Here is a 12452-nt window from a genome sequence, read left to right on the forward strand (position 1 = left end):
CAACATATACAATATATTGACAGAATATTAGTATAAAACATATACACTTCTATGCCTCCTTGTATCCCATCAGATATGTAATCTGAATACATTTGAAAATACTTCCTCAAGCTGAGCTCTTACATCTGATCTACCTTTCTATGGCACTTTTTCTCTAATCTAGATCCCCAAAATCCTCTTTCGTATTTTGTTCAGTTTTAATCCATACACCAATGGATTCAATAGCGGAGGAATTAAAAGAAATTCTATTGCCATAAAGTTCTGGAGGCTCTGTGACAACATCCCTGAACCAAAACGAGTGTACATCAAATCAAACAACACCGCAAAGGCAAAACTGAACAAAGAGACTAAATGTGGGGCGCATGTTTGTGTAAACTTTCTTCTTCCCTCTTTGGACTTTAGGCAGATTTGAACCAGATGTATATAAGACCAAATAAGAAACAAAAAATGGATTACATAAATTGCAATGTTGACATATGCAAAGCTAATGTTTGTTATAGAGGGAATGCAAGCAAGTTTACCAATTAAAGCATTTGAACAGTAGAGTTTAGGTATGAATGAGCCGCACAGCTCTTCATTAAAAATGGACATTGTGTTAGTGAACATGCAAATCAAAGGTAAAAACCAGCAGAAGACCACTAATAGAGAAATGTGTTTTGTAGTCATCACTGAGTTATACAGAAGCGGTTGACATATAGCTACATATCTGTCATAGGCCATAACAGCTAAGACTGATAAATCACATCCAGATGATGAGTGTATTATAAAACTCTGCAGGAAGCATCCAGCATAGGAGATGACATGAGAGGGGGACAGGAGGTCTAGGAGGAATTTTGGATAAAAACCCACTGTCCCATAAAGTCCACTAATACACAGATTTAGGAGAAAGATGTACATTGGCTTGTGAAGCTTTCGGTCCACAATAATAGTGACGATGACAACAATGTTAACTATGCAAATTATTGTGTACCACAACAAAGTGAGAGCAAAGAGAATGATTCTGTGTGGAACTGTGTAGTTCAATCCTGAAAGCGTAAAAAATGTTAGCACAGAAATGTTAGCCATTAAAGTCACAGTTTCAAGCCTCTGTCAAACCTGCATGTCCTCATCGTGTAGCCTCCATGTCACACAGTCAACTCCCTTTGTGTGTCCCTAAGTGTCTCATCATCTGGTTAAATCATCTCTCTCTCTGTTTCTCTCTCAGATGACAGAATGAGCTGGGGATTAAAACAGATCTGATGCAACACATAATAAGAAGTTACACCCCTTCCACCCCAAGCCCTTTTTTATGGCATCAGCTTGAAAATGGCATGGCCAAAATGAATTGAGTATATCTCAGCAACCACTAGGTGTATTTGGATACTTTTGGCAAAGTAACTGCATGAATCTCATACATAATATGTACATATATTTAATTTCATGTTGGTTATGTTGGTGAAAATTGAGGTTTTATGCTTGGCAACAATTGTTGCCGGTGGGAAACTGCATAGTCACAGTCACAAGTTTACACAAATTATAGTATTTTACACAATGTACACATATATAAATTGAAATAATACATAATGCACTGCTAAAATAAAAAGGGAACAGTTAAAGAACACAATGTAAAGTTTGCTCACTTTTTTGTCAGTGCTCTCAGCCCTAGAGGTAGCATGAGGCGGTGTCTACAACCCACACAAGCTGCTCAGGTAGTGCAGCTCATCCAGGATGACACATCAATGAGACCTGTGGCAAGAAGGTTTGCTGTGTCTGTCAGCACAGTGTCCAAAGCATGGAGGAGATACCAGGAGACAGTACACCAGGAGACGTGGAGGAAGGCAACAACCCAGCAGCAGGAACGCTACCTGCCCTGCAACATGACCTCCAGCAGGCCACTAATAAGCATGTTTCTGCTCAAACAGTCAGAAACAGACTCCACGAGGGTGGTATGAGGGCCCGACGTCCACAAGTGGGGCTTGTTCTTATAGACACAACAACATTGCAGGGCGACTGGCATTTGCCAGAGAACACCAAGATTGGCACCCTGTGCTCTTCAGATGAGAGCAGGTTAACACTGAACACATGTGACAGATGTGACACAGTCTGAAGACGCTGTGGAGAACGTTCTGCTGCCTGCAACATCCTCCAGCATGGCCGCTTTGGTGGTGGGTCAGTGATGGTGTGGGACATTTCTTTGGAGAGTAGCACAGCCCTCCATGTGCTAGCCAGAGGTACCCTGACTGCCATTAAGTACCGGGATGAGATCCTCAGACCTATTGTGAGACCATATGCCGGTGCAGTGGGCCCTGGGTTCCTTCTGATGCAGGACAATGCTAGGCCTCATGTGGCTGAAGTGTGTCAGCAGCTCCTGCATGATGAAGGCATTGATGCTATGGACTAGCCTGCCCATTCCCCAGACCTGAATCCAATCCAGCACATCTGGGAGATCATGTCTCGTTCCATCCACAAACACCACATTGCACCACAGACTGTTCAGGAGTAGACTGATGCTTTAATCCAGGTCTGGAAGGAGATTCCTAAGGAGAACATCTGCCACCTCATCAGGAGCATGCCCAGGCATTGTAGGGAGGTCATACAGGCATGTGGAGGCCACACACAGTACTGAGCCTCATTTTGACTTGTCTTGAGGAACTTCCACTCAAGTTGGATCAGACTGTAATGTGATTTTCCACTTTCATTTTGGGTATCGTTCCAAATCCAGACCTCCACGCAGTGTTAATTTTGGCAGCAATTTCTGATATAGTTTTTATTTTAGTCTTGTGACTAAAATGTCATTTGATTTTAGTCAGATTTTAGTCATCAACATTTTTTAACTTTTAGTCTAGTTTTAGTCGACTAAATATCAAAGAATTTTAGTCGACTAAATCTGCCCTGGATTTAGTCGACTAAAATTCTATGATATATTTTTTCATGAAATGATTAAGGTTTGAAGTGCAATAAAAACAGGCACAGCTTTAACTTTTGTTATTTGAAACAATCCATCCATCTTCAAACGCTTATCCAGGGTTGCCGGGGCAGCAGTCTAAGCAGGGACACCCAGACTTCCCTCTCACCAGACACTTCCTCCAGCTCCTCTGGGGGAATCCCGAGGCGTTCCCAGGCCAGCTGAGAGACATAGTCTCTCCACCGCATCCTGGGTCTTCCCCGGGGCCTCCTCCCAGTGGGACATGCCCGGAACACCTCCCCAGGGAGGCGTCCAGGAGGCATCCGAACCAGATGCCCAAGCCACCTCAGCTGGCTCCTCTCGATGTGGAGGAGCAGCGGCTCTACTCCGAGCTCCTCTCGGGTGACTGAGCTTCTCACCCTATCTCTAAGGGAGCGCCCAGCCACCCTTTGAAGGAAACACATTTCGGCCGCCTGTATTAGCGATCTCATTCTTTTGGTCACTACCCAGAGCTCATGACCATATGTGAGGGTAGGAACGTAGATTGACCGGTAAATCGAGAGCTTCGCCTTCCGGCTCAGCTCCTTCTTCACCACAACAGCGGAAGCTGCACCGATCCGTCTGTCAATCTCCCGCTCCATTTTTCCCTCACTCGTGAACGAGACCCCGAGATACACAAACTCCTCCACTTGGGGCAGGAGCTCTCCTCCCACCCAGAGAGGAGCACCAGGGAGGTCCCGGCTCGATGAAGCCAACAGGACAACATCATTATGAACAGAACCGGTGACAAAGGGCAGCCCTGCCAGAGTCCAACATGCACCGGGAACAGGTCTGACTTACTGCCGGCAATGTGAACCAAACTCCTGCTCCGGCCATACAGGGACCTAACAGAGCACCTCCCACAAGATGCCGCGAGGGACACGGACGAACGCCTTCTCCAAATCCACAAAACACATGTGCACTGGTTGGGCGAACTCCCACGAACCCTCCAGCACCCTGCGGAGGGTATAGAGCTGGTCCAGCGTTCCGCGGCCAGGATGAAAACCACATTGCTCTTCCTGAATCCGAGGTTCGACTATAGGCCTAATTCTCCTCTCCAGTACCCTGGCATAGACTTTCCCAGGGAGGCTGAGGAGTGTGATCCCCCTGTAGTTGGAGCACACCCTCCGGTCCCCCTTTTTAAAAAGAGGGACCACCACCCCGGTCTGCCAGTCCAGTGGCACTGCCCCCGCTTGCCACGCGATGTTGCAGAGGCGTGTCAACCAAGACAGCCCCACAACATCGAGAGACTTAAGGTACCCAGGGCTAATCTCATCCATCCCCGGTGCCTTGCCGCTGGGGAGCTTTTTGACTACCTCGGCAACTTCAGCACAGGTGATAAACGAGTCCACCACTGGGTCATCAGCCTCCGCTTCCATAATGGAAGGCGTGTTGGTGGGATTGAGGAGACCCTCAAAGTACTCTTTCCACCATCCAACCACCCCCTCAGTCGAGGTCAACAGCTCCCCACCTCCACTGAATACAGTGTTGGCAGAGTACTGCTTCCCCCTCCTGAGGTGCCGGACGGTTTGCCAGAATCTCTTTGAGGCTGACCGATAGTCTTCCTCCATGGCCTCCCCGAACTCCTCCCAGGCCCGAGTTTTTGCCTCTACAACTGCCCTCGCTGCAGCACGCTTGGCCTGCCGATACCTATCAGCTGCTTCAGGAGTCCCACAAGCCAACCAGGCCCGATAGGACTCCTTCTTCAGCTTGACGGCATCCCTGACCTCCAGTGTCCACCAGAGGCTTTACGGCCACAGCTTTGGACGGCCGCATCGACAATGGAGGTGGAAAACATGGTCCACTCCGACTCAGTGTCTCCAGCCTCCCTCGGAATCTGGGTGAAGCTCTCCCAGAGGTGGGAGTTGAAGATCTCCCTAACGGAGGGTTTGGCCAAACGCTCCCAACAGACCCGCACAGTATGTTTGGGCCTGCCGGGCCTGTCCAGCCTCTTCCCCCGCCAATGGATCCAACTCACCACCAGGTAGTGATCAGTTGACAGCTCAGCCCCTCTCTTCACCCGAGTGTCCAAAACACAAGGTCGAAGGTCAGATGACACGATTACAAAATCGATCATTGACCTCCGGCCTAGGGTGTCCTGGTGCCAGGTGCACCGATGGACAACCTTGTGCTCGAACCTGGTGTTCGTTATGGACAAACCATGCCCAGCAAAGAAGTCCAATAACAAGACACCACTCGGGTTCAGATCGGGGAGGCCGTTCCTCCCAATCACGCCTCTCCAGATGTTACTGTCACTGTCCACGTGGGCGTTGAAGTCTCCCAGCAAGATGACAGAGTCCCCGGTTGGGGCGCCATTCAGCACCCCTCCTAGAGACTGTAAGAAGGTCAAGTACTCTACACTGCTGTTCGGCGCATACACCGAAACCACAGTGAGAGACCTCTCCCCAACCTGAAGGCGCAGGGAGGCGACCCTCTCACATACTGGGGAAAACTCCAACACATGGCAGCTAAGCTGTGGGGCTATGAGCAAGCCCACACCAGCCGCCGCCTCTCACCATGGGCAACTCCAGAATAGAAGAGAGTCCAACCCCTCTCAAGGACCCTTACTTAAGGTTCCTCCCACCGGTGGTGGGCCCATGGGAGGTCGGCCCCACGTCGCTCCTTCGGGCTGAGCCCGGCCAGGCCCCATGGGGAAAGGCCCGGCCACCAGGCGCTCGCATTCGAGCCCCAACCCCGGGCCTGGCTCCAGGGTGGGGCCCCAGCTGCACCATACCGGGCGACATCACGGTCCTTGTTTTCCTTTTCTTCATAAGGGGTTTTTGGACCGCTCTTAGACTGGCCCATCACCCAGGACCTGTTTGCCTTGGGAGACCCTGCTGGGGGCATTAAGCCCCCGACAACATAGCTCCTAGGATCATCTGGGCACTTTTATTTAGTTATCGTCTCATTTTTATCAGCAAAAAAAGGTCGTTAGCTAAAAACTATGACGAAAATGATTCGTCAACAAAATTAACACTGCCTCCATGGAATAATAATTTTGATTTGCAATGATCATTTTGATGGTATTCTGTTCTCAATGTATTCCACTATGTAATGAAATAAGATTTTCAACTGGAATATTTCATTTCCAGAGCAAGACGGAGTCCGGGCCGAGTCGCATGGACGTCACTAGGGTTGACAGATGACAGGGCTAATCACCAACTTCTGCCAGTGACTCTGAAACAGCATCTCAGTCTATAATCTTTTCTTATTCTTTCAGAAATAGTCGCGCTGTAAATGTCTCTTTTGTCCCTGCAATAGTTGTGTGGCAAAAGTTGAAAAATGAAGCTGCGCTACATGAAAGAAGCGCTGTTTACTGTGAGCGTCTGAGAGCGAGCTCCCCTGTTCATCCGGAACGTCTTCGACGTAACTTCCGGGTTAGCGTAACAAAACAGCACCGCTAATAAGTCAAATAAAAGTTTCCAGTAAGAAATAACAGTGTATAACAGGGGTATGCAGAACAATGCACCTTCCGGCTAAGATAACAGTCCGCTATGCGTCTATTATTGCATTCAGAGCCGCTTTTCAGATGTGTAGACGACTCAGCTAGTTAGTGGAGATACTTCTCTTGTCTTCAGAGGACATCTTTGATACACCACGTCAGAGGCACAAGGCTCTACAATTGGATATTTGAGCCCCTTGTGATATCGCTCAATGGTCCGATTGGACACTGACTTGCCCGTAGAATAATACAGCCGGGTTAGGTCACACAGACATGCCTGAAGTGTCCTCTTTTCGAGGAAAGAAACAGAACGTCTCTAGCTATTACTTTCCTGATATATGAGCGACTTTGTAAGACATATTCTCTCATGTCGTATGCGACGTGGTCAACTCCGAAATAATCAAGATAATAATAATAAATAAAATATTACCGCAAATTATAGGGGGGCTTTGGATTATTTTAGGGAGGCTGAAGCCCCCCTAAAATAGGGCTAGCGACGTCTACGCCGAGTCGTAACCAGAAAGGCAGTCCATGAGCAGAGGTAACAGGTAAGGGGGCACGCTAGCTCAAGAAAACAGTCCAAAGCAAAGGTAATACCACAAACAGTCCGACCAGGCAAAGGTACCGACAAGGGAGAGGCGAAGAATCAGGAACAAGGCAAAGGTAAGTCCAAACACTGAGATATCATACAAAAAACGCTGGAACGCTGGGAAAATCCATGAGACAAAGAGGCTGGCAAAGAGGCAGGGTGATGCGCCAACACAAATAGGCTGCCGTTCCCAGGTGCTCACGGGAAAAAGGGTGTGCCTGACCCCTGGTGGCAGGAGTCCGGCGATCAGCAGGAAGTTCCGGGTTCCCCTGGGCGGGCCACCATGTTTGTAGTCCCAGTTTGTAGTCCCAGTAGCGGCTGTGGAGTCAGACTCCTGACAGTCCCCACCCTCTATGCGCGCCTCTTAGCGTGAAACCAGCCTTCTCAGGGTGAAAAAGTCCTGGATCAAGGATGGGTCCAGGATTCTGTTGGCAGGTTCCCATGACCTCTCCTCTGGGCCATAACCCTGTCAGTCCACCAGAAACTGTAGACCTTGGCCCCGCCTTCTAACGTCCAACAGGCATCGCACCGTATAGGCTGGCTGGCCATCGATGACACAAGGAGGAGGGGTGGAAGGGGGTTGCAAGGCACTGGAGACAAGGGGTTTAATCTGAGAGAGATGGAAGACGGGATGCACCTGTAGAGTCCTTGGGAGGCGGAGTCTGACAGCAGTCTGGGGTACGAATAGTCTGCCCGGAGGACCTCCACCGGGATCAGGTTCCCTGGCCTGCGCAGCTTTAATTTCCACCTCAATCTGCCAGACTAGTCTACCCACCACACAACCAGGGGGGGCGATGGGACCCGATTCCTTACTGACCAGGTCCTCCTCAAACATGCAAGAGAGTGCATCGGGCTTGCCATTCTTAGACTCTGGTCGGTATGAGATGGTGAAGTTAAAGCGGCCAAAAAATAATGCCCAACAGGCCTGCCTAGAATTAAGCCTCTTAGCTGACTGAAAGTAGGGTGTTCAGCTCTCTCCAGCCAGTGTCGACACTCCTCTAGAGCTAACTTGATAGCCAGTAACTCCCAGTTGCCGACGTCGTAGTTACGCTTGGCAGCAGGTAGACGGCGAGAGAAAAAAGCACAGGGACGGAGCACCTCTGGAGTGCCTGACCTCATCCTGAGACAGCACGGCACTGACCCCAGTGTCAGACACATCTACCTCAACAATGAACTGTCTAGATGGGTCGGCCTGGGCCAAGACTGGAGCCGTGGAGAAACGGTGCTTCAATTCGGAGAATCCCTTAGCTGCGGCAGGCGACCACATGACTGTAGGCACCGGCCACAAGGTTATAGCCTCCACTTTACGAGGATCGGGTCCAATTGTGCCGCTAGCTATAATGAATCCCACACTTTTCAGCAGGGGCGTTAGTGAGCCCAATGGGCATAACCAAGTACTCAAAATGCCCTTGCGGGGTGTTAAATGCTGTCTTCCAATCGTCACCCTCCCTGAATTTCAACAAGTGATAAGCATTACGCAGGTCAAGTTTAGAAAAAACCCTAGCCTGTTGAAGAGCCTGGAAGGCAGAGTTCACAAAAACTCCTACACAAACATAATAAATGTCTAATCCTAATATTTTTAGTCTTGAATACACACAGACATGTTGGTCTATCCGAACCAAGCATTTATTGCCTTAAAATATGACTTTATTGCAAATTTACAGAAGAAAGACAGAATTTTTTGTTACTCGCTCTAAAGTCGTGAATATTTACTTTTATATTCTAATTTACCAAATGTTGAAAATATAGCAAAACAACTGTAACAGTGCCAATTGGTAAAGTCTCAGCTTTCATATGACACCTTGTTTGTTTGTGTGACATGAAGTATGACAGAGTTAGCAATAACCATGTGGCAAGTGGATCAACTTTGATATGAGAATTTTATTTTGATGAGAGATAATAGCATGGTGTTGAAGTTATGTTTGATGTGTGTAAATATGGCTTATGGTTAGTACAGTGTTATATGGCTTTTATTTTTTTGGGTGCATGAAAAAGCCCCCAAAATTGGGGGCCGTAGGGTGGATAGGGTTAATAGACTAATACTAACAATAAGAACTCTACAATAATCAATGCTAGGGCCCACTATTGGTCTTAGTTATTAGGTAAACACAACCTCAGACTAACAACTTTTTTCAATATAAGTATTTAGACAGATGTTCACCCCCCCCATTAAATGTACATAGGCTCATGCAGGTTCTCATCTAAAATGATGATCATCACAGGTGAAGTATTGAAAAATAAAATGACACATGTATACAGTAGAGTGAATGAGGGTTCTTACAGTAGATATGTTATCCATCATCATACAGGTGAACTAATTTTTGGATGGACACTGGGCTGGTAACAAAGTCTTGTGTCCCTCCAGACTCCCTGTTAACAACAGCTGATACTTCCACAACAAAACACACACAGGGGAATTGTGTTAATTGGCCCTCTGCAGAAAACGTGTGAAAAAGAAAACACAGGCCATTAGTTGGAATAGCATTACAGTTTTATTCTGATTAAATGTATACATTTTGATACATATTAAAATGAAATTAAGCAAATCAAATTAGTAAAAGTTAAATAAATTAAAAGTTTTAAATCTATTGTCTGTGCATGGATAGGAAGGAATTCAAAGGTTAAAAGCTCAGAGTCAAATCATACCAGGTAAGTCAAGATACATGTCACATGACTATAAACCTCACTGAGCATGCTCAATTTTAATGTGTCAGCACATTTAGAAGAAGACTGAACTAGTACAGTTTGTATGAAGGGTTACCAGGAGAAATACTCTTCTCTCTAAAAAGCACATGTAAGTAAGACTCACTAAACTGCATCTGAACAAAGAACAACACTTGTGGAACAATGTCCTATGGACAGACGAAACCAAAGTGGAGTTGTTCGGTGTTAATGATCACCACCATGTCTGCTAAAAACCAAACAGCAGTTCAGCAGAAACACCTCATACACACTGTCAAGCACTGTGGTGGAGTAGAGGACATCTGTCCCAACAGTTAAAGTTTGGTGGAAATTGAGTCATACAACAGAACAATTGTCCAAAAAACAGCAGCTAATCTACATCAGAATAATGGAGCTCAGCCACAGTGACCTTTGGGTTTACCTCTCTCACCAAGGCTCTTCCCCCCGAGCTCAGTTTAGCTGGACGGCCAGCTCATTAGGAAGGCTGGCTCGGTGCTGGGAGTGGAGCTGGAGTCCGTGGTGGAGGTGACGGAGAGGAGGATACTGAGGAAACTCCTCAGTATTCGTAACAACACGTCTCACCCCCTGCACGACACACTGCTGTCCTACAGGAGCACATTCAGTGGTAGACTGAGACTACCGAGGAGCAGCACAGAACGCCACAGGAGGTCCTTCCTGCCAGTGGCCATCAGACTGTATAACTCCTCCCCTTTCTGTAGGGAGAAGCGCTAGATAATCATGTCAGGCATCACTGTCATTCCTATATTATGTTTACTTAGCACCTTACATCTCCATATTGTATCCATGTATCATATATTGTGCTCATACCGCGTACTGTACTCTTTTTGGATTATAGTGACACTTATACTCTGTACTTAACTGCATTTAATGTAACTTAATACCTCTGGCACAAGAATTTCCTTCGGGATTAATAAAGTTTTATCTTATCTTATCTTATCTTATCTAGGAAGGGTTCTGTTCATCCTAAACGTCTTCCTTTTAAGGATTAGGCGACTGTGCTCTTAGGAACCTTAAGTGAAGCAGAAATTATTTGTAACCTTGGTCAGATCTGTGCCACAATTCTGTCTCTGAGGCCCCGTTCACACTGGGCAAAAAAATGTGGCTTAAGCAGGATTTGGCCACATCCAGATCAATCCAGATGGATAAGATGGATTTTCAAATCTGGCTAGCACACAGTTGTGTCCGCACTCAATCCGGCTTCATCCAGCGTGTTTGCTGTTCTCCAAACCACTAGGTGGCGCCTCATAATATGGCTAATAATGTGGCAAGCCGGATTCGCTAGCTACATTTGCATTCACACCTGAGCCACATTTGAGCCAATCCTGCTAGATCCACCTCTCGAGGGTGGATCTAGCCGGCTTGAAATCAAACTGGATTCAGCTGGATTGGAGGTGTTCACACTCGGAAAAAAACACATCTGGATGCGGCCAAATCCTGCTTAAGCCACATTTTTTCCCCAGTGTGAACGGTGATGTGAAGAAGTTTATTGTCAAATGCACAGCAGAGGTTACACTGAGTAATGAAATTCTTGCTTTGCGAGTTCCCTTCACATAACTTTGTACACAACTAAACTAAGATAAAAGACTAGACTTATTTTAGGCAAGAATAAATAAGAATAAGAATAAGCAATAAAAAAATAAAATGTGCTAATGTTCAGTTCTATGTGCAGAGGGTGTAGAACCATCTCAAGGATGATCAGAAGAAATGGACGCACCTGAGTTCAATATATGAGAGTCACAGAAAAGGGTCTGATACTTAGGACTATGTGATATATATATATATATATATATCAACAATTCTGTGTTTTTGTGTCAGTATGGGGTGTGGTGTGTACATTAATGAGGAAACAAATTAACTTAAATGGTTTTAGCAAATGGCTGCAATATAACAAAGAGTGAAACATTTAAGGGCGTCTGAATACTTTCTGTACCCACTGTATGTATGTCCCTCTCTCTGTCCTGTCTCCCTCTTCTTTTCCTCCTCTGCCCGGCCAACTGTCAGCAGGAAGGTTCTCCTTATGAGGCGGGTGCTGTTTGAGATTTCTTCCTGTTAAAAAAGGGGCAGCAGTGGCGCAGTTGGTGGTTCAATCCCAACTCCTCCCTAAGTCATTGTTGTGTGTCCTTGGGCAAGACACTTCACCCTAGCCTGTGGCACACCGTGCTAGTCATCGTGTGACACTGCTTGGCAGCAGCTGTAAAGAATTTCCCTCTGGGATTACTAAAGTATCTAAAATAAAAATAAAAGGGAGTTTTTCTTGCTACTGTCTTGTGGAGGCTCTACTATATTATTAATGAAATTATTTTTGGGGGTACCCACATTTATGCACATGCCTATTTTTGTTGAAATGCACATAAACTGTTTCTGTTGGGCAAATGAGTACAGTGATTTGCCTAAGGGGTCTCCAAACCTTTGCATACCACTGTGTTTGTGTTTGTCTGTGGTTGTATTAACCTAATACTAAGGCTACTGACCACTATGACAAGATGATTTCTATTATAGTTTTACAGACAAACCTATAATTAACAGATGGGGTACTAAAGTGTGAACATGACTGTAAAGTAGCAGGTAGGCAAATCAGAGCTGTTGTAAAGGGAAAAGGCTTTAGGACATTTCACAACACAAGGTTCCCAGGTGAAAGTACTAAGCACAGGGAATTTTTTTAATTATAAAAAAAAAAAAAAACACAACAATCAAAATTTAATTCTATTGTTCATTCTGAAAGTGGCATAGCACAAGAATAAATTGAAAATCAACACAAATGTCCCTGATCATCCAGCCATATGTACACATTTACA

At 46.2% G+C, this 12452-nt stretch overlaps 1 protein-coding gene across 1 annotated transcript; it reads right to left on the reverse strand.

Annotated features, from left to right (window-relative positions):
- Positions 1-159: 159 nt before the first annotated feature.
- On the reverse strand, positions 160-1065 carry LOC114426476 (olfactory receptor 5F1-like). Its single transcript, XM_028393908.1, has one exon. The coding sequence runs from the start codon at positions 1063-1065 to the stop codon at positions 160-162; it is 906 nt and encodes a 301-aa protein (XP_028249709.1).
- Positions 1066-12452: the final 11387 nt, after the last annotated feature.

The sequence above is a fragment of the Parambassis ranga genome, chromosome 21 (assembly GCF_900634625.1).
Source record: "Parambassis ranga chromosome 21, fParRan2.1, whole genome shotgun sequence".
Lineage (NCBI taxonomy): Eukaryota > Metazoa > Chordata > Actinopteri > Ambassidae > Parambassis > Parambassis ranga.